Raw genomic sequence first — 22,010 nt, forward strand, 5'->3', positions numbered from 1 at the left:
GCAACCAAAAGAAATTGGTCTAGATAGAAGCAGCTGGACCCCATAGTGTGGCACGTGTTCGTTTGAACATTCTACGGTGACCTGTCACTGAGGTCATCTGAAGATGGAGCCCTTGTCTACGGCCGTAGCACCCTGAGTGCACCCACTGCCATCTCATGATGAAGGTCCTGCCTCCGTCCCGGCTGCCACTCTGTGAACTGCCGTTTGACACTGTGCAGAGCGAGGAGACCAGCGATCACGACGGGAGGCGACCTTTGCTGCTCTTCTCAAGGTGTGCTCACTTCCCTCTTCACACTGCAGTTTCTTCAGATCAGCCGCTTGGACTTCAAATGTCTCCCTGATATTTTTTTTTTAATTTCCCCAACTCCAGTTTGTCTATAGATGTACAAATTTTAGAGTTTTACGGCTCAATTTGTATTCTTGATTTTTCTATCAAGATTTTTGCCTTAAACATTTTCCTCTATTTAGGAAAATGTCCCGTTTCCCATGCCAAGTTTATGCACACTTTTCCATAGAATAGATCCAGAAGGAACACAGCAACACTGCCTTCACCAGATCCGGAGAATCTTGATACCAAGTGTGGTATGAGACAGCCCACGAGAGGGAGATTACAGGCCAGTCTTCTGAATAGAGACATCCAAAGCTGAAACCAAATATTAGAGCAGGCTGAATGCAGAGACTGCTACAAACAATGATGAGTTATTTCATGATTTGAAACAATGTTGCCTCGTTTAAAAGTTTTGGGGATTGTTGTAAAGAAAAATTTAAAAGATAAATACAACTGAATGAATGTAAACAGTTATAAAACAGAAAAAGTTATGGGGTGGTAAAAGACTTGTGAAACAAATGTTTTATAACCTCATAATTTCTAATCCCAATCAAAACTGGGATAGATTTGTTTATAAGGTCTTATTAAAATTAGCTACAATGTTAAACGTACGCTAATATCAAACTAGAATTTTGATTGAAAAGTAAACTATTCTTAAGATATGAATTTGTTCTCAGTGAGAATACAAGAGGTAACAATTTTTCATTCTGAAATCTATTTCTTCTTTTTTTTTTTTTTGAGACGGAGTCTTGCTCTGTCGCCCAGGCTGGAGTGCAGTGGCCGGATCTCAGCTCACTGCAAGCTCCGCCTGCCGGGTTTACGCCATTCTCCTGCCTCAGCCTCCCGAGTAGCTGGCGACTGCCACGTCGCCCGGCTATTTTTTTGTATTTTTTTAGTAGAGACAGGTTTCACCGTGTTAGCCAGGATGGTCTCGATCTCCTGACCTTGTGATCCGCCCGTCTCGGCCTCCCAAAGTGCTGGGATTACAGACTGAGCCACCGCGCCGGCCTATTTCTTCTTAAAAACTTCTCGGCCGGGCGTGGTGGCTCAAGCCTGTAATCCCAGCACTTTGGGAGGCCGAGACGGGTGATCACGAGGTCAGGAGATCGAGACCATCCTGGCTAACACGGTGAAACCCTGTCTCTACTAAAAAAAATACAAAAAACTAGCCGGGCGAGTGGCAGGCGCCTGTAGTCCCAGCTACTCGGGAGGCTGAGGCAGGAGAATGGCGTAAACCCGGGAGGCGGAGCTTGCAGTGAGCTGAGACCCGGCCACTGCACTCCAGCCTGGGCAGCAGAGCGAGACTCCGTCTCAAAAAAAAAAAAAAAAACTTCTCAGACTGATGCCTCAGAAGTTCGACCTTTACTGTGTTCTTTACATGTAATTTACAGGTCACACATCATTTCCTTCTGTTTCTTTTTTCTTGGAAAAGTTGCATCTTTATACTTGGCTGGGATGAGAACTCTCCTTTTCTTTCTTTTTTTTTTTTTTTGAGACGGAGTCTTGCTCTGTCGCCCAGGCTGGAGTGCAGTGGCCGGATCTCAGCTCACTGCAAGCTCCGCCTGCCGGGTTTACGCCATTCTCCTGCCTCAGCCTCCCGAGTAGCTGGCGCCTGCCACGTCGCCCGGCTATTTTTTTGTATTTTTTTAGTAGAGACAGGGTTTCACCGTGTTAGCCAGGATGGTCTCGATCTCCTGACCTGTGATCCGCCCGTCTCGGCCTCCCAAAGTGCTGGGATTACAGACTTGAGCCACCGCGCCGGCCTATTTCTTCTTAAAAACTTCTCGGCCGGGCGTGGTGGCTCAAGCCTGTAATCCCAGCACTTTGGGAGGCCGAGACGGGGGATCACGAGGTCAGGAGATCGAGACCATCCTGGCTAACACGGTGAAACCCTGTCTCTACTAAAAAAAATACAAAAAACTAGCCGGGCGACGTGGCAGGCGCCTGTAGTCCCAGCTACTCGGAGGCTGAGGCAGGAGAATGGCGTAAACCCGGGAGGCGGAGCTTGCAGTGAGCTGAGACCCGCCACTGCACTCCAGCCTGGCAGCAGAGCGAGACTCCGTCTCAAAAAAAAAAAAAAAAACTTCTCAGACTGATGCCTCAGAAGTTCGACCTTTACTGTGTTCTTTACATGTAATTTACAGGTCACACATCATTTCCTTCTGTTTCTTTTTTCTTGGAAAAGTTGCATCTTTATACTTGGCTGGGATGAGAACTCTCCTTTTCTTTCTTTTTTTTTTTTGTTTGTTTTTTGAGATGGGGTCTCCCTCTGTCGTCCAGGCTGGAGTGCAGTGGCACAATCTCGGCTCACTGCAACCTCCGCCTTCAAATTTTCATCAGCTCTGTCACCTTCCCCCAGGTTCTAATTCTGTCACTGTAACACCAACACGCTTGCCTTCAAGGTCTAAAAAGCCGACATTGGTCTCAGCTGTCACATAGTTTTGTGCTCTTGGCTTTTGGTCTATCTGGGTTGTCTCCTGTGAGCAGGCGGAGGCACTTGCTTTTCTGCTCACGGTCCTTCTCCTCCGGCACCTGCTCATGGCCTGGGGCCCACCTTACCTATCTCTCATTAACCTGGAGGGCCTGCTCACCAGGGTGGCTTCCGGGCCATTCAGTGCCCTTCGTCGAGGTGCTGTCCACTCTCAGGTTGCTGCTCAGGTCAGCCGTCAGCAAGATGGATGGGTCATAGACTTAATGCATCAAACCACTGATGCACCAGCCCCAGTGGCCACGTTTTCAGTTAACTTCCATTAACTGCTCATGCAGGGTTGGTCAGTTGAAGGAAAGTTTTTTTTGGCACAGCCGTTAAGTGGCAGTTGGCTCGGAACATCCTGAGTCCTGAGCCAGCTTGGGGGCCAGGCAGACCCCTGGTCCCTTGGGGTGGTCACTGGTCACATGCTCACCACAAAGCAAGGCCAGGGGCTGGAGGTTTCTGTTTTGAATGATTGAAGCTCTTCTCTGGACTCAGCCACCTCCAGGCATCCATCTTCCTGAAGAGACCTGGGGCAGGAGGGTTGAGAAAGGGAGTGAAAAGAGGTCCTGGTTCAGGGTCCAGGCCATGATTTAGAGATCTCAGGCGTTCAGGGACCTCTGTCCCCAGAAAACCATCTACATTCTTGTCCCAGATCCATCACTCCTGAGTGCTGTGACTCTGGGCAACTCACTTCAAATCCCTCATTTCACTTCCCTAAGCTGTCAACTCTGGGTGGCAGCCCCTGCCCTGCCCATCCCTCCAGGCTGATGTGGGCATCACAGGAAAGAACAGAAACTCTCCCCATGACTCTGAATCATCAGGCCCATGTGAAGGAGGAAGAAAATTCCGTCCCCCACCCTGGAGCCCCCGGAGCAGCTTTTCTATATTTACCACCACCAAGAGCCTGATTTCTTTCTTTTCTTTCTTTCTTTTTCTTTTTTTTTTTTTTTTTTGAGAGGAGGTCTCCTTCTTGTCACTCAGGCTGGAGTACAATGGAATGATCTCGGCTCACTGCAACCCCTGCCTCCCAGGTTCAAGCAATTTTCCTGCCTCAGCCTCCCAAGTAGCTGGGATTACAGGTGCCCACCACCACCATGCCCAGCTAATTGTTGTATTTTTAGTAGAGACAGAGTTTCACCATGTTGGCCAGGCTGGTCTCAAACCCCTGATCTCAGGTGATCCACCCGCCTTGGCCTCCCAAAGTGCTGGGATACAGGTGTGAGCCACCGTGCCTGGCCAAGTCTGATTTCTTCCTCAGGACATGGAATGATTGAATCTCACAGGGTACTCACAAAGCACCGGTCATCTTATGGCCTTCCCTCTTTGTCTTCCTGACTTTGTCTCAGTTGGACAAAGGACCAGCAAATCCACACTGATCCTCTTTCTCACATCAGTGTCTTTTGAGTTCTTGTTGTCTGGAATCTGTTCCTTTTTCTGGACGGGATCGTGGGAACAGCATCCCTGAGGCCATCAGTGGTGAGGTGGATGGCAGGGCCTTTCCTGTGGGGCAGCCGGCGTGGTGGGTGTTAGCATCCTGGCTCACCGCACCCTCCTTGAGTGTCTTCAGTGTTTTTTTTTCATTCTTCCTGGCACAGAGTATTTCTCTCTCAGAGGTGGATGAGATTCTAACTTTCTTTTCTTTCTTTCTTTTTTTTTTGACGGCATCTCTCTCTGTCACCCAGGCTGCAGTGCAATGGCATGATCTGGGGTTCACTAAACCTCCGCCTCCCAGGTTCAAGGGATTCTCCTGTCTCAGCCTCCCAAGTAGTTGGGATTACAGGTGTGTACCACCAAGTCTGGTAAATTTTTTGGTATTTTTAGTAGAGACCAGGTTTCACCATATTGATCAAGATGGGAGGGCAAGTTAGCTCAGGTCAGATTAGGAAGGAGGAACCCTGGATGCTGCAGGGAAACACTGTGTGGTGGGCCCTGTTTGAGATGGGTTATTTGAGGTTGAAGAGGTTGCTTTAGCTAGAGGACCAAGGCTCTGTCTTCTGTGGCCTTCCTGATGCCTGCCTTTACCATTTGCCTTCCCTCACCACCATGGAGGATGGACAGGCAGAGGCTGAATCTGTGCTGTGAACACACCTTTCCACACACGCCAGCCCCGGGTCCACAGCTCCAAGACACCTGAGGGATTCAGTCAGTGGAGCTCATGTGCTTATAGTATAGTGACTCTGTTTCGCAGGTGACCTGGAAGACCTGGAGGAGGATGCGTCAGCGCAGACATCCTCGGAGGAAGCCACAGGGGTTCACATGGTAAATTCTTTTTACCTCTGAAATGGAAATTTTATTTCCCTTGGTTGTATTTCCTTCTGCGTTTTTTGCCGCCCTGGTGTTTAAACACCTAAAAGCCTGTGATTTCTGGGGTGGCTCCCCTGGAGGGGCTGCTATTGTCTGAGACCCACCCGGCAGTCTTGGAGTCCTGTGCTGCTGCCTGGCAGGGCACCTGAAGATGTGGCCTTTGGGGCCATGGGACAGCTCAGGGCCACAATTACTGAGTACTTTAAGTGTTGACCTGCTTAGGGTGGGGTTGGTGGGGTAGGCTCCAGAGGGCTCCCAGGGTGGGCTCCGGGGACTGCCCCCCTTGGCAGCTGCACCTGAGAATCCGCTGCCTGTGCCTGTCCAGGTGGCCGGCATCATGACAGTGGCTACTTCAGATGGGCTCTGCTGCCATCAGCTTGGCCTGTTGCCATGGTGTGAGCTTTGTCTCTGGGGGATGAGGATCCTTCCCAGTTCACACAGGCATACTCACACGCTGGGTCACCACCAAGACACACTCTTGTCTCTTCTCATGGAGATATGCCCCTGAGGCTGTGGACACACACAGTGTGACTCCTTCACACCCCCATTCCACCCAGGTCCACACAGGAAACCCAGCCCCCTTTACCACTCACATATACAGGGACCCTACATGGGCACACAGAGACACACGCCCTTCATACATGCGGGGCGTAGCCTGTCCGTGCCAGGTATCCTGGAACCAGAACTAGAGAACCTCTAGTTGCACTTTAGAAGTTTCTGGCATGTCGCTGCTCCACATAGGTCTGGCTGTCCCCATTGTGTGGATGGGAAAACGGAGTCCAAGCATCGGGGGCTCCCCCACAGGTCCCAGGCCGGCCCACGCCCCTTTCCCCTCAGCTCCTCAGCAGGCCTCTCATCTTCCTGGCCTGATTTCTTGGGTCCCATTTTGTGGCAAGGAAGGACCTGCCCTCTGTTCCCCCAGACCAGGGGCCTTCTGCTCCCAGCACGGAGGAGCTGGGCGCTGTGATTTGGCAGGTCCCCCTCTCCAGGCCACCGGGACACCCTCTGCAGAGGCTGCATTAGGCCAATCCACTCAGGACACTGCCCCACTGGCTCTCTGTTTGCAGGGCCCACCCTCAGGAGCCCCACAGTGGGCAGCCCACCAGTGAGGGCTGCAGGCGACTCCTGGAGGCCAGAGTGGCCCAGCGGCCTGGCGTGCAGGAGAAAGCAGGCCTACCTCTGCTCAGGCCAGGGACGCAGCTCCGCCTGCTTCATTTCTCTTTTTCCTCTCCTCTCTCTGGCCAGAAGCTTCACCAGGTTTACCTTGGCCCATTTCACAAGTGAGGGAACTGAGGCATCCATGGTCAATGAACTCTGGTGCTGGGGGAAAGGACGCAGGAGCTCCCCAGCCTGGGTCCTCTGGTTTGCTCCAGCCCCTTCTCTGGGCCAGTGGTGAGGGTCCAGGGGTGGGGCTGAGGAGGGCTCCCACACAAGGGAGGTGGCCCCAATCCTGCCCATTCACAGGTAAAGCATCTGCCTCAGGCTCCAGTGCCCTGGGGACAGTCTGGCCCAGATACAGGAGTGACTCGTGGAACTGTGCTCAGAGGCTGAAATAGGAGCCCTGGGGTCTCAGCTGCTTTCTGAGGTAGGACCCTTGCTTTGGCTGATGTCAAGGAGTGTGGTGGGTCTGGGGACCAGACCAGGCATGGCCACATCAGAGGAGGCCTGAGGGAGGGGCGGGAAGACATCTGTGCCAGGGGTGGTGCAGGTGTGTGGCGAGGAAGTCAGGCTGTGGCCCTTGCAACCCGCGTTTGCCTGCCTGGAGATCTGGCATGTGATGGAAGCTGCCGTGCTGGGGACAGGGTGGAGGGTGCAGGGTGCAGGGTGGAGGCTGGGCGACAGGGGGCAAGGGGTCAACTCTGTTTCCTTGTCCAGAGCAGGGCCTCCTTCCCACGTCCCAGCTCACCCTGGGAGAAGGAACAGGGGCAGAGTGGAGCCCAGCCCAGCCCTCACTTTGACGCTTCTCTCCATCCTTTTGGAGTGGAGGGGGCTGCGTGTCTATTGTGACAGCTCCCTCCAGGGGGTGCCGGGAGACCACTTCCTGGTGCTAGAGCTGTGCCCCCAGCCCCCACCCTAGTTGTGCCCTCTCTCCACCCCACTTCCCGCCTCTCCACAGCTTTTTCCTTGTGAGTGACTTAGGGGAATCTGCGGCAGCACCTGTGGGCAGCCCAGGAGCACTCCTGGGGTAGCCTCAGCTCCTGCCGGTCTGTGCTCACCCTGGGGAGACAGCAGCAGAGACCTCACAAGCTGTCACTTGGCAGGGAGAGGCAGCAGTCAAGGCCCTGTGCGGTGACTTTTTCCACATGCCTGTGTGGTGAGGTGCAGGAGATTGAGAGCTGGCTACCAGACAAGGAGCGTAATGTGGCCACAGGGGACTACAGCAGTGGGGCTGTGTCTCCTTGACCATCTGTGCCTGGGCCTGCCAGTGCCATCTTCTGTGCTCTGTGGGGTGGAGTCTTTGGCCCCTGGGAGGCCGTGGGTCAGTGTGACTCAGAAAGGTCAAGCTCACAGGTCCCCTGGGGTCTCTCACCCAGGCACTGTGCCCCTGGGGGCTGGGAGGGGTGAGAAAGTCCCAGGCCTCCCAGAGCCCACCTGGCTCCCCCACCAGAGTGGCAGCCTGGCCCAGGCTTGGGGCTGAAGGAGGTGATGCTGTGCCCCCTGAGGCGGGCTCCACCTCCCCCAGGAGACCTTGGAGGACAGGCCCTCTCCTGACCCAGGCTGCAGGACACTTGGCAGCGCCTGAAGTCCTGCCTTTCCTCCCCACTTTGGTCTTACCTCCCTGTGGTGAGGCCCAGGCACATGGATGGCTCTGAGCAGACCTGGGCCTCCATGGAGCCCTAGCCTCATAGGTGTATGATCTTGGGGCCTCAGGGACCCCGTTCTCCCCTTCCCCAGAGCCTGGAGGCTGTGAATCCTGTGGATCCCTGAACTGTCCTCTCTGAGACCCCAGGCAAGGAGGGAATGCGTGAGAGCAGGCAGCGAGGTGTCCATGTTCCTGCAGGCAAGGAGGGAATGCGTGAGAGCGGCAGCGAGGTGTCCATGTTCCTGCAGGCAAGCAGGGAATGCGTGAGAGCGGCAGCGAGGTCCGTGTTCCCGCAGCTCCTCCCTGCTTGGCTTCTGCGTCCTAGAGAGCCGGGGGCAGGGAGATGGCACAGGCAGGACCTTGAGGGCGGCAGTTCAGGTGGCAGCACAAAGTACAGTGGTCCAGGCACCACCTCAGAAAGGTCACCTGTGCCTCCAGACAGGTGTGCGCCCACCTGGCGGGATGGTGGATGCAGGCTTTTCTCCCTCATACTGGGGATACCCGGAAGGCCTGGGGCCAGCTCAGGGAGATGTCTGTGGCGTGCAGGCCTAGGTCCCAGGGCCCTGGAGCTGCCTCTCAGATTCAGCTGCTGGCAGTGGCACTTCCATTCCTGGCTCTGGGCTCTTCTGTGCCCTGGGCTGCTGACATCTGTGCTCTGTAGAAGCCCAGGATTCCAGGGAAGTGGCTGAGGGTCAATGTGGTCCTGGGCAGGAGGCAGGACGAGGGCCATCGATGTTGCTTCCAGTTCCCTCCTGTGCCTCTGTGACTCCAGGAAATTCTCTCCCTTGTGTTTCAGAAAGAGAAAATGAAACCATGTTATTTCCTAGAATTTAGTGAATGAGCTGGGAGATGCTGGGGTAGGTGAGCACACCAGGTGCCAGGACCCAAGGGTGAGTGAGCTGGGGGTGCAGCAGGATCTGGGGTGGGCGTCCAGTGGAGGGAGAGGGCTCACTGGGTTTCTTGCCACTAAAACCAGTACAGACTCGGCAGCCAGGGGCTGGTCCTGGGAGGGCCGGGGGCTTCCTGGTCTGCTCCCCTTCCTGCTGTTCCACTATTGCCTGTGGGGCATCTGCTGTGCTCAGGGAAGCCTGAGCCCCCTTCCAGTCACTTAGCTGAGGCAGGGCTCTGGGTATGGCCCTCCTCACCTGGGGAAGCGGGGTTCACAGGCACTCAGATACGTGGGCACGACGCTCTGCCATCGTGAGGGGTCAGTCTGGCTGTGTGACCCAGCACCAGTGGGCAGCCCACAGGTGATCTCTGCAGGAGCCTCCTCTGGCAGGTCACAAACAGGACGCCCCGCAGAGCCTTGGAACATCGTGACTGAAGAAGGGCTCACATCATGTTTACTCCCCAGCCTCCCCATCACCTGCATCTGCAAGGGTAAGTGAGACTGAACTGGGTGGCAGAAACGCTCCCAGTCTCAGGGGCTTAGCGCCGTCCACTGTGTCCTGCTTGACACAATGGCACAGCCTGGCATGTCTTCCAGGCCCTGGGGTTGGTGGCCACACCTTCCAGCTCGTGTGACCAGCCATTTGCACAGAAGAGCACAGAATTTGAGGAGGCTGAGGCTTGAGGAGCTTTGAGGCCTGGAAGGGGGGCCACCATCACTTTGTCTGTGTTCCACGGGGTCCTGTCACATGGCCCTTCTCACTGCAAGGGAGGCTTGGAGTACAAAGGACACAGGGATGGGGCAGTGGGCGAGGGGTACGCCTGCACACGCTTCTGCCCATGGGCTCTTCTGTCCCTGTCCTCATGTGAACAGCAGGAGCTGGCGATGGGCCCAGCAGCTGGGGGGGCAGAGAGGGAGAAAAAGTGTGTCAAATAATGATGGGTTCTTTTTTTATTTAGATGAAATTCACATAACATAAAACTAACATTTTAAAAAATGTGGTGGCATTTAGCCCCTTCTCAGCCTTGCACAGCCATCGCCTCTACATAGTTCCAAGACATTTCCATAACCCCAAGAGGAAACCCCATGCCCATTAAACAGTGGCTCACCACTCCCCTCCCCCGGACCCTGATAACCCCATCTGCAGTTCCGCCTCTATGACTTGGCCTCTTGACATTTCATCCACATGGGCTTTTGTCTGGCTTCTGTCACTCAGCATAAGATCTTTAGGGTTCCTCCCTGCTGTGGCCTGTGTCAGGCCCCCTTTCTGTTGGGGTGAATTGTCCATCACGGGATGGACACGTGGGTGCTTCCCACCCTTTGGTGGTCATGAAAAATGCTGCTAGGCACACTCTTGTTAGAAATATCGGGGTCCCTGCTTTTAGTACTTTGGGGTCACAGGTATGAAGTTGGCTGCCAAACTGTTTTCCACGGTGGTTGAATGACGTTCCATTTCCAGCAGAGGTGCAGAGGGTCATCCTTTATCGGGTCCTCAGCACCATGTGTTATTCTCTGGTGTGCCTCACCTGGCCATCCAGTGGGTGCGCGGTGCTATCTCTTTGTGGCTTTGGTTTGCCTTTCCCTGGTGACAGTGCAGCTGGGCATCTTCTCCTGTGCTTGCCAGCCAGTGGCCTCTCTCTTTGGAGAAGCTTCCTTCTGAGCCCTCAACCCGGCTGTCTCAGGGGTCTCCTGTCGTGTGGCTGACTTTACGTCACATCTGCACCCAGTTCTTCTGAGCCGTGGTTTCATCTCACGTGGCCGTCCTGCAGTGGAGCTGACTTCGCTGTCACAGCGGCACCTGGGTTTCTCAGAAGCAGCTCCATCCAGGGGCATCCCTGTCAGTGCTTGAGCCCCAGGTCCCTGGTGGGAAGGACGTGGGTGTATCTGTGTCCTAATGTGGGCATTGAGTCACCACATCCTCAGGTACCCTGAGGACGTTGTCAGAAGACCTGACCCCGAGGACACATTGAGTGCAAACGTCCTGGAAGCAATGATGTTACCACTCGTGTGAGAAGGGGCTGCTCAGGAACCACCTTGGAAAGGATGGGGGTTGGGGAAGGTGCCAGGGACAACTCCATGATGGGCCAGGGCTCAGCTGCGTGGGAAAGCAGGGCTGCCCTCCCTTGCTCACCCTCCATCCAGACTCTAACAATAACCGGGCAGATCCGGTGTGAGTTGATTACTGTAACTGCTGTGGTGAGATGACATGCCGCCAGCCCTGAGCCACTTTCCTGGGAGAGTGGTGCTTGCACCCAGGCAGCTCTGGAGGCCAGCACAGGGGTGGGTTCCCACAAATCTGACTGCTGGGGTGGGAGAACTGGCATCCATAGGCAGACACTCTGTGCTCCCAGGGAGGAGTTCCTGTCCCCATTCACAGCTGGGAACAGAGTCAGGCCTTGTGTCCAGCCGTGGCATAGAACAAAGGGGTGCAGAGGCACGGGATGGGCTGCTCTGCCTTGCTTGTCTGCTCCTTCCTGTTGCTGAAATCGCTCCTTTGGACTAGGCTCACATCTTCTTGCCTCATGGTCAGTGGCCTAGGAGGACACTTGTGGTTCTGGCCCTATTTTCGCCCCTTGTCCCTCACCCCCAGGGGGCCACCTAGGCCAGGACCCATCCTGATTTCCATCATGCCCACAGGCTCCTTGGACCCTGGTCAGAAGTTTATTTGGTGAATGATCCTGCAGACGTCACACTGGCTCAAAGGGCATCAGAACCCCAGCTGAGAGGAGCCTCAGCATCAGGTACAAACCTCTCATTTTACACATGGGGAAACTGAGGCCCAGAGGGAGGCATGAGTTGTCACACATGGGGGCAGCATCATTGGAAACTTGGTGCTACCACCCTTCCTGGCACAGCCACCCCACCTTGGGCTTGGATTCCTTTTTGCTCTTGAAGTTGAGGTTCTGAGGTTGGATAGCAGTGTCCAGATGAAGGTGACTTGTGCCCCAGCACTGGGCTGCCTGGCTGTGTCCTGGGCTTGTCTGAACCCCAGTCTGTGCTGGGCTGGAACCTGCTCTAGAGGTTCCCAGCTCTCTTCCCTTCACCCTCCACCCCAGCAGACCCTCAGGCCTTTTTTGTGCTCACCCCCCAAGCTCCCCTTGGATTCTGCTCTGGAGTCCAAGGCAGCTCCATGTGGGACCTGGGCTGCCACTTCACCCCCATTGCTCCTCTTAGCCTGTGATGAGGATATGTCCAGACCCCTCCCTTCCCCAGAGCTGCAGTGGGTCTCAGAGGAGCCCAGCTCTGCCCCACGGGCTACCCTGGGGAGGTGGAGACCCACCTGATACTGTCACTGCAGGGGTTGCCCCATGTGGCAGCTGCTCTGCCAGGGCTGCCCTGACCCATCCCCAGCTGTAAGTCCCGTGTCACGTCACTGGTGTGTGCAGGCACTCAGCTCTGTCGGCTCTGAGTCCCGTGTCACGTCACTAGTGTGCGCAGGCACTCAGCTCTAAGTCCCGTGTCACGTCACTGGTGTGTGCAGGAACTCAGCTCTGTCAGCTGTGAATCCCGCGTCACGTCACTGGTGTGCACAGACATTCAGCTCTGTAATTGACTTTGTCACCTCCACATCCTTAAGTGTTTGGTGGCACCAGGACCCGGCAGGGCTGACGGAGGGACCCCTGGAAGCTCAGTTAATTCTCTATGTCCAGCAAGGACGGGTGTGAGGCCTCGAGCACTGAGCATCGGGGAAACCACCTGAGGTGTTCCTCCCAAGCAGACGCCCATGGTGGTGCTGTCCCTGCTGGTGGGCACTGCCTGAGCTAAATCCCTGTCTTACCTTGCCGGACCTTCTCCTGGCTTCAGGGCTCCTCAGCCACCCGTATGTCACTGAAATGTCAAAGAGCTTGTGAGGAAGCTTCTGGGGCACCTGCCTTCTAGAGGAGGCCGAGGGCAGCTGTGGATGGTTATTTATGGTGAAGTTTTTGGCCTGGGTTGCAAGCAGGTGGGTAAGTGGCCCAGGGATGGCAGCTCAAGGTGCCCCGGCTTCTATGTATGCCTGTCACTGAGTGGAGGAGCCCGGACCTGCCACTAGGCTCTGTCCTAGCTTATTCTCTGTGTGTCCTCAGGTGGGGTACCCACCCTGTCTCTGCCTCAGTTTCCTCCTCTGGGAGATGGGGATCCTAACAGGCCCTCCCTCTGACAGTGGGCCGATGTGGGTGAAGCACCTGGAGCGCGCCTACTCTCGAAGAATGCACCACGGACTCTCAAGGTTCATGTTGAGAAGGGGCTGGGGTGGGGCAAAAGTGGGCAGGCCGTTTCAGCTCCAGGTACCTAGGCTGACAGATTGGGTTAAATTAGTATGTGCCTTGCTGAGTGCACAGGGGACAGTTGCCCAGCCCAGAGGCACCAGGTCAAAGCTGGTGATGCCTTGGCCTCATCACCCCAGCTAGGGCCAGTGCATGATGTAGTCGGCCAGGGGTGGGCTCGAGCCTTGCAGCCAAGGGGGCCTGGTGACCCTCACACGGTCGTTCACAGGCCACTGGGGGAGCCTGTTCCTTTTCCAGCCAGGCCTCACTCTAGGAAAAAAAAATGGATGGTAACCTCGTTGGCAGTTTCCTTTGCGTAGAGGTGGGAAGTCACTGCTAGCGAGGCTGGTGATGAACTCCACAAAAGCTGGGAAATCTGGTTTGAGCAGGAGTGCCCGTTATCTTGGCCAAGCTGCTGCAGCTGGGCTGGCGGGTGTGGAAGTGTGGGTGGTGGCGTGGCACTGTTTGGGGCCCAGGCCCCTCAGAGCAGAAGACCGGGCCTATGTGCAGCCTTGGGGTGCTGGCTCCCCCAGTGCCCAGTTGCTGATGAAACCTCAGCCATGCCCTAACCCCTTCCCACCCGTGGCAGAGGGCTGTGTGTCTTCTAAGGGTGTCAGGAGGCTCAGGTCCTGGTCACGGTTCCAACATGAGCGTGAGAGGCAAATTTGGGGCCTCCATTTCTCGGCACAGAATGCGGGGAGGGATGTCTGTGTTCTCCAATGGGTGGCTCAGGCAGAATCTTGGAGGAGGAAGCCTCCAGGAAGATAGGGCAATGCAGAGATGGTGGCACCTTTAAGGCCAGGGCCAGCTCCCATCTCTGCTCTTCCTCCCGCTGCTCCGCCAGGCCACCCTTCTCCCCGCTGGGGGCCCAGGAGGAGAGGAGTCTGAAGAGACCCTGCACCCCACACTGGGTCCCCTGCTCTACATTTTGGGAAGAAGGAATTGAAGTCTGGGACTCAGGCTGCACTGCCATGATCATGACAGTCCTCACTGCACACCAGGGAGGTAGCTGCCCTTGGCATTTATTGAGTGCCCAGTGTATGCACTAGGCTGTCCATGCATCTCCAGAGACCAGTGTTTTCTTGACGGCTTGACAGAGAGATGCTTCAACTGAGGGCACTAGAAACGGGACGGGCTGTCGGATTTTCCAGATGGAGGGACTGACTCATAAGTGAGTGCAGCTGGGCTGTGGGGCCATTAACTGAGGCAGTTGCCTCCCAAAATGAGGCTCCTGTGGACCACTCAGTCCAGCCTGCCCCAGGCCTTTGCTCCTCACCCGCTCAGTGCCGGGCATTGGGCCATGACAGGCTGGGCGATCTGATGCCTTGTTATGACCCTTCCTTTTATGTTTAGACACGGCCGCCCAGCCTGCCTGCTGCAGTAGAGATCATACGATTGACAGAACGGAAGCTTTGTGACACCAAGGTACCAAATTACAAACAGCACCTAAGGCCATGCCAGGCAAGGGTGGAGTCACACACCCCTCGACTTAAGGAATAAACTGTTCTGATTGCCACAGGGTTTTCTTTTTCTCTAGCAGCTAAATAAGCATTGTTAAAACCATGGTAGCTCAGCACCAGGCACGGACTAACTGGCCCCCAACCCCTGTTCTAGCAGCCGTGACTACAGCTCTGATGGGACAGGAGACTGTTTTTATTAAGACTGTTTTATAAAATAAAAACTTTCTTTTATTAAGAGCCCACCCACCATGGACTGATTCTGGCTGGTTTACAGAAGCTGTGCACTTGTGTGCCTGTGTGTCCTGAAAAGACCTTTTGAGGTAAACAGCCTAATTGTAACACATTTATATATTGTCTTCACCACAAAGTGAACATGGGTCGTGTGTTAACACGCATGTTTGGTCGGTACACGTGCATCAGGACCACCGTCATGAATATTCATGGCTCCTCCTGTAACCTGTTGAAAGTTTCTGTTTAGCCAGCTTGTCCAGAGTGAAGCTCCTGCCCCAACTCTTCCTCCTTCCACGTGCCAGGCTCTTACCTTGGTGGGAGGCACACTTCCCAGCCTGCGGGATGGCCACTTTGTGGGCTGTATGCAACCTTTTATGAGAAATAAGGTCTCTTTGCTGAGCAGACACTCTTAGGTCCAATACCAAGCCTCAGCAACACACAGTTTCCCCATGTAACAAGCTTGCACATGTACCCCTGAATCTAAAGTGGAGGAAAAAAGTCTCCTCTCCATTTCCAAATGCGTAGATCTTGTGAACAGAGTGGATGAAATGGTTTCTTTGTAGAGCAGCATATCAGGTCTATGTTACCTTTCGTTACCTGTTACCCTGTAACGCGCTTTGGTTAGTTTCCCTGAATGTTTGTATTCACTTGTCAATCAACTCACAGTGGCTGATGCGTAAGTGAAACCCACGCTTAGCTTACCCTTGGCTGGTGCCAGAGAGTGACAAGCGCTTCCTCACATATCTGAGAGGTATCTTTGTACTGGAGATGTTTAAGCTGGAATATGCACGTGGCTTTTAACACGTTTGCAGTTTCTTTGCTATTCTCCTTTTGAGAGGTGGAGTCTCTGCCCACCCTCACTGGTTAACCAGACTTGACCCCAGTGCTTACTTGTCACTGGCAGATGACGTGGAAGTGATGTTGTGTAACTTCCACAGTTATGTTGGAAACGCCATGAGCGTCTGCCTGCTTCACTCGGGACACTCACCAGTGAAGCCCTTGGCCACCAATTCAAAGCTCTTGAGTGTCCTGAGACTGCCTGCTGCTTGGAAGCCCAGGGAAGTCCTGTGTGTTCTCCAGCCAAGCCCAAGTTCCTCTGCAGACCTGTGCATGATGGCACATCCAGAAGATTCCAACCCCCTGCTGTGAATTTAATCCCACTCCGTAAGGCTTCTCTGCAGTCCCCAGACATCAGCAACCACCAGTAAGCTCTCTTTTCTGTGTCCTGCCTGAATTCTTGTCCCTGTGAAGCATTAGCAAATTGAAATGTTTGTTTTCTACCAGCATTTGGGGGTTTAATTTTGGGGGGATAACATGCTAGTAGGACATTTCCAAGGCACAGAAGACTGCACACTGACATCTGGACTTGTCTTTCCCTCTTCTGCGGCCTGCCAGCGTTTGCCTCTGGAAATAACAACTGTTAAGTTTCTGCACATCTTACCAGATTTATTAATTGAACAATCATATAGCAGTGACACCACAACAAAGCTTTTTAAAAGGGCTTTGGCTACCAGGGTAAAAGGCTCATTTATTTTCATTTACTGTGAACACTTAGGTGGCACCAGGAAGGAAAGGCTTAGGCTCATTCCTTTTTATTCTTCCTAATATATTGTTTTTAAAAATGCCTGTCCCAATTTAGCATTAAGAGATATAAATCTGTGGTCTAGTGTTTTTAAACTAAGTTTTCTCTCTCTCTCTCTCATATGTATGTGTACCTTTATATGTGCACACCTACACAATTTTGTATTCAGTTGTTGAGAATTAAAATTCTCCATTTACACAGGGAATATGTGTTCCTTCCCAAATCCTGCTAACCACTCTGTCAATTAGATAATCCCTGAAAAAATTGCAACATCTATATTAATGCAGTTTTTATTCCTTATCAATGACCCATTTGATTTAATAGTTCTTAAAACTTGTGATGAATCAACAGTGATGGAAATTTGTACTGAATCATTTCATATCTTTTTTTATTAGTATGAATTCTTAGAGATTGGCTTTAAAATTGAACTTACACGAATGCATTTTAAGTTGAATTTGGAACGAGTTTAGAATTGTTGAAGCTAGGACTCTCTGGTGACTCAGGAATAGTAGAAATGGGTGAGGAAGGTATTTCACATCTAGCCTGGAATCTGCCTTTATTCTCAATGTATTAGCTTTTCTTATCTTCACCCTGAAATGTTCACTATCAAATATATTGGAGAGGCGGATTCAGGCTTTGAAACGAAACATGGAGTCTAAGTGACCCCTTGTCAAAGTGACCATGGACTGGTCTAGGTCACAGCAGTGGGGCCCCATATTGTGACATGTATGCTTGCAAAAATTCTACTGTGACCTGTCGCTGAGGTGACCTGAGATGTAGGTCTTGCCTTTTCATTTCCACTGAGATTCTCACAGCTGAACGTGGGCAGTTAAAGCAGCTTAGTTGTCTCAGGCCTCACGATGGGGAATAGTTCCAGTGGCTGCCTCAGAGGTATGTATGTTCATTTCTATCTTCTGACTGCAGTTTCTTCAGATGGGCCAGTTTTCCTATATGTTAAATGTCATTCTGATTTTTAAAAAAATTTCCCCAACTCCTATTTGTCCACGTTTATAAATATGTTTTAGAGTTTTATTACTCAATTTGTATTTTTTATTCTTCTATCAAGGTTTTTGCCTCAAATATTTTTCTCTAAAAAAATTTCTGTTTCCCATGCCAATTTTTTTTGTTTGTTTTTTGAGAGTCTTGCTCTGTTGCCCAGGCTGGAGTGCAGTGGCATGATCGCGGCTCACAGCAACCTCCGCCCTCCTGGGTTTAAGCGATTCTCCTGCCTCAGCCTCCTGAGTAACTGGAATTACAGGCATCCACCACCACACCCGGCTAATTTTTGTATTTTTAGTAGAGACAGGGTTTCATCATGTTGGTGAGGCAGGTCTTGAACTCCAGACCTCCTGATCTACCTGCTGTGGCCTCCCAAAGTGCTGGATTACAGGCATGAGCCGCCGCGCCTGGATTTTTGTGTTATTTTATTTATTTGTTTGTTTGTTTGTTTATTTTGGCAGAGTCTTGTTCTGTCACCCAGGCTGGATTGCAGTGGCATGATCTCCGCTCTCTGCAACCTCCGCGTCCCAGGTTCTTGGAATTCTCCTGCCTCAGCCTCCCAAGTAGCTGGGATTTGGGTTCCTGCCACCATGTCCAGCTAATTTTTGTATTTTTAGGAGGTACGGGGTTTCACAATATTGGCCAGGCTGGTCTTGAACTCCCGACCTTGTGATCTGCCCTCCTTGGCCTCCCAGAGTGCTGGGATTGCAGGCATGAGCCACTGCACCCGGCCTTTTTGTTTTGTTTTGTTTTTTGTTGTAACACACTCTCCCATTGACTAGATACAGAAGAAACCACTGAAAACCCAACTGGGGTGCCACATTTTCAGTTCATTCCCATTAACTGCTTGTTGAGGGTGGTTCAGTCGAAGGGAAGCTCATTCTTGGCACAGCCATCAAGGGTAGTTAGTTTGGAATGTCCTGTGTTCCGAACCAGCTTGGGGGCCAAGCAGAACTTGGTCCCTTGGTGTGGTCAGTTGGTCGTGGAGGGGTGCTCACTGCCAGACAGCTGACAATACGGGCGCTGGGTAGGATGACCAGACGTTTGCATTTGTTCCTCAGAGAGGCTTCATTTGCAGGAAAGTGCCATATTTTAGCCCAGGAGTTAAAACCTAGGGACAGGAGTTATGTTTTGTTTAATTATTTGAGCTTTTTCTGGACTCAGCACCTCTTCCAATACCTCGACCTTCCTGAAGAGCCGTTGGTGCAGGAGGATTGAGAAAGGGAGTGGAAAGAGCTCCAGGTTCAGGGTCCGGGCCATGATTTAGAGGCCTCAGGTGTTCAGGGATCTCTGTCCCCGGAAAATCAACCAAATTCCTGTCTCAGATCTATCATTGGTCAGTGTTGGGACTCTGGGCAGGTCGCTTCAAATCTCTTCATTTCATTTCCCTGAACTGTCAACTCTGAGTGGCAGCCCCTGCTCTGCCCATCTCTCTGGGCTGATGGGGGCCCCATAGGAAATTCGAACAGAAACTTTTCACGAGTTCTAAAGCATGAGACACATGTCAAGAATGAAAAGAATTTCACCCTCCACTGCCCTGGAGTCCCTCAAGTGCCTTCTCTGTTAACCACTACCAAGGGCCTGACTTGTTCTTCCAGACATGAAATAATTGAATTCAACACTTTATGGCACTTAGGAAGCACCCGTCTTAAGGCTTTTGGTCCGTTTAGCTGTTTTTACCCTTTTAACATAACATGGGCTGTTATCAACATTTCAACATTCAGACTAAGGATTGGAGGCACAGAGGGGTCTATAGAACTTCCTCAGGTTCCGGCAGCTTCTCAAAAGTCCTCGAGCTCAGATCCTATGCACCAGACCCTACGCTCTCGGTCAGTCCAATCTGCCTTTCTGTAACCTCTCATCTCAGTACAGGCATTTGCCTGCCCCGTTGTAAGTGCAACCCACAGTGCAAGTCCTTTCTGAAGCCAAACTCAGATTCAGGGGACTTTGCTCTGCAGATGACGAACAATGGGATCAAACATTTAAGCTGTGAATAAATAATGACTCATTTCTCTGGTCTTCTGCAGCAAGATATCAACAGCTGTCTTTATTTTAATTCACTTCCCAGCATGTTTTATTGAGGATCCAAGAGCCAGTCCTGGGGTGCCCAGGGAGTCCTCCGTCTGCCGCCGCAGGCGTAAGAAGCGAAAGTTCTGTTGGTGGTGTCCCAGCTATGTGTGCGTTGGTGCCATAGCAGTGGAAGGTACCGTGGAAACTCATTCACAATACCATTCAGTTCATTCACAATAGGATTTCTAGATTCTTCAGTGTCATATTTCAGACAATTGTAAAATTGCTACACTGTATTCTTTGTTTCACGTGTACGTGTTTAAATGTATTAAGTCAGTCACTAGTGCTGCAACTATAGCAGTAAAGGTGTATTTCCATTCCCGGTTTGGGTTTCCTTTTAATAGTAAAGAACATCTCAGTGCAAATTGTAGACATTTTGCTGATTGTTAAACATTAACTAACAAGGATCTTTTTCTGAGACAGTGTTGCCAGGTTTGTAAAGTGATGGACATAACTTCAAACTGTTGGGAAGTAACCTAAAAATGGAGGAAGTGGTACCAAAAATTTCCATATACCCACCTCCCTCAGTTTTGTGATCCCGTCTTACGTGAGTGTGATAACGCTTGTAACAATGGCTGAGCCAATAGTGACACATTCTTATGAACAGAAGTCCGGGGTTAGCATCAAGGTTCACTCCGTGTCGTCCAGTGTATGAGTTCTGACAAACTCACAATGTCCTTTGTCATCTTGACAGAATAATTTCACATCCTAAACATGACCTGAGCTGCACCTACTAATTCCTCTCTCCGTTTCTAAGAATTCCTGCCAACCATGGATGATTTTACTGCCTCTATAGGTCTCCTTTTCCAGAATTTCATAGAGTTGGAATCATGTCATATGTAGCTGCTTATGACTAACTTATTTTACTTAGCAATGTACATGTAAGATCTTTTGTATCTTTTTGAAGCTTAACAGCTTAATAATTCTTATCAGTGAACAATAGCCCATTGGTTTTATCAAACAGTGTTAATATATATTTTCTTTGTGATTAGCCTGGTTGGAGGTTTACCAATTCTATTGATCTTTTCTAAGAAGCAGCTTTTGGTTTTGTTGAGTTTCTTTGTTTATTTTGTTATTTCTATTACATTGATTTCTGCAAATATTATTATATTTGGGGGTTGTCTGGTTTACATTACACTACACTTTTTTCTCTAGTTTCTTAAGGTGGAAAGTAAGACATCTGGATTTGGATTATGTTTAATTTACTGCACAGAACTGTGAATGGCACTGATGACCCTGAAGTGTGCACTTGATTATTAAAATAATAAATATGATGTATTTTGGCCACATATTGATTTTAAAGCCACTAAAATGAATGATAAGTGCAGGAGGAGCATGTGTATATCCAGGAAAGATAAATGACATTATAACATTTGAACAACAAAAGGAAACTTACCAGGCCTCAAAACGCACAAGGTGTGTTGGGACACTGTCATGGAATCAGCAGTGCATCTGTGTGTCGCCCTGTGTGAACACTGCCTATTTCACAGTGGTGAGGTGGCTGAGCCAGAGAACCAGGCCCTGACTTCTGTGGCTTTCCTGATGGTCTCATTTGCCTTTCCTCATCACCAAGGAGGGTATCCCAGTGGTAGTCAAGTTTCTCCCCTTAACTCACCTCCTTTACACACACCAGCCCCCTGTCCCCAGCACCCAACGCTGCATAAGGGATTCCTTCTGTGGAACCAACATGCTGACAGTTACTCTGTGTTTTCTAGATGATGAGGACCTGGCGCGGGAGCCTTCATCTGAGGATGTCCCAGGCATTCACACGGTAAGTTCTTCTTTATGTTTCTAAGATGGAAATTTTGTTGCTCTTGGTTCTTTTTATTTTATTTGAAATGAAATATGAAAATCTTGCCAGGTACATCATAGATGATGACTTACAGAATTTTTTGGTGGGAAAATGTGAGCGTTCATTACCAGGTAAGAAATGATCTCGGTTGGGTGCAGTGGCTCACGCCTGTAATCCCAGCACTTTGGGAAGCCGAGGCGGGCAGATCACGAGGTCAGGAGATCGAGACCATCCTGGCTAACATGGTGAAACCCCGTCTCTACTAAAAATACAAAAAATTAGCCGGGCGAGGTGGCGGGCGCCTGTAGTCCCAGCTACTCGGGAGGCTGAGGCAGGAGAATGGCGTAAACCCGGGAGGCGGAGCTTGCAGTGAGCTGAGATCTGGCCACTGCACTCCAGTCCGGGCGACAGAGCGAGACTCCGCCTCAAAAAAAAAAAAAAAAAACTTGTGCCTTTCCAGAAGTGTCTTCTAGGCTTTATTTTGGGACCATTGCCTCAACCACTGTCTCCCATCTGCTTTTCTAATATCACCAGTAAAGAAAAGACCTGTATGGTGAAACCCCATCTCTACTAAAAATACAAAAATTAGCCAGGCATGGTGACCGGCAATTGTAATCTCAGCTACTGGCAGGGCTGAGGGAGCAGGAAGAGTTGAGCCCAGGAGACGGAGGTTGCAGTAAGCTGAGATCATGACACTGCACTCCAGCCTGGGTGACAGTAAGATTCCAGCAAAAAAAAAAAAGGAAAGAAAAGAAAAACCTGTGCACACAGGACACGGCATGGTCTGACCCTTACGGTGTTTTATTTTTCTCTAAATGCAGGTGGACAAAGC

General features: G+C 51.5%; 1 protein-coding gene across 1 annotated transcript in view; it reads left to right on the top strand.

The window, feature by feature from the left end:
• Nucleotides 1-4,528: 4,528 nt before the first annotated feature.
• The window catches only part of LOC117084991 (protein FAM153C-like), a 39,351-nt gene continuing 21,869 nt past the window's right edge, over nucleotides 4,529-22,010 (top strand). Inside the window, exons 1-8 of the mRNA XM_033213356.1 lie at nucleotides 4,529-4,581; nucleotides 4,990-5,060; nucleotides 6,173-6,362; nucleotides 6,570-6,690; nucleotides 8,705-8,798; nucleotides 9,075-9,288; nucleotides 11,435-11,538; nucleotides 21,102-21,157. Coding sequence (XP_033069247.1) covers nucleotides 9,248-9,288; nucleotides 11,435-11,538; nucleotides 21,102-21,157 — 201 coding nt within the window. The 5' untranslated portion in view covers nucleotides 4,529-4,581; nucleotides 4,990-5,060; nucleotides 6,173-6,362; ... (1 more) ...; nucleotides 8,705-8,798; nucleotides 9,075-9,247. The remainder of the gene's footprint in view (nucleotides 4,582-4,989; nucleotides 5,061-6,172; nucleotides 6,363-6,569; nucleotides 6,691-8,704; nucleotides 8,799-9,074; nucleotides 9,289-11,434; nucleotides 11,539-21,101; nucleotides 21,158-22,010) is intronic.

The sequence above is a fragment of the Trachypithecus francoisi genome, unplaced genomic scaffold (genome assembly GCF_009764315.1).
Source record: "Trachypithecus francoisi isolate TF-2019V2 unplaced genomic scaffold, Tfra_2.0 Contig00518, whole genome shotgun sequence".
NCBI classification, from domain to species: Eukaryota; Metazoa; Chordata; class Mammalia; order Primates; family Cercopithecidae; genus Trachypithecus; species Trachypithecus francoisi.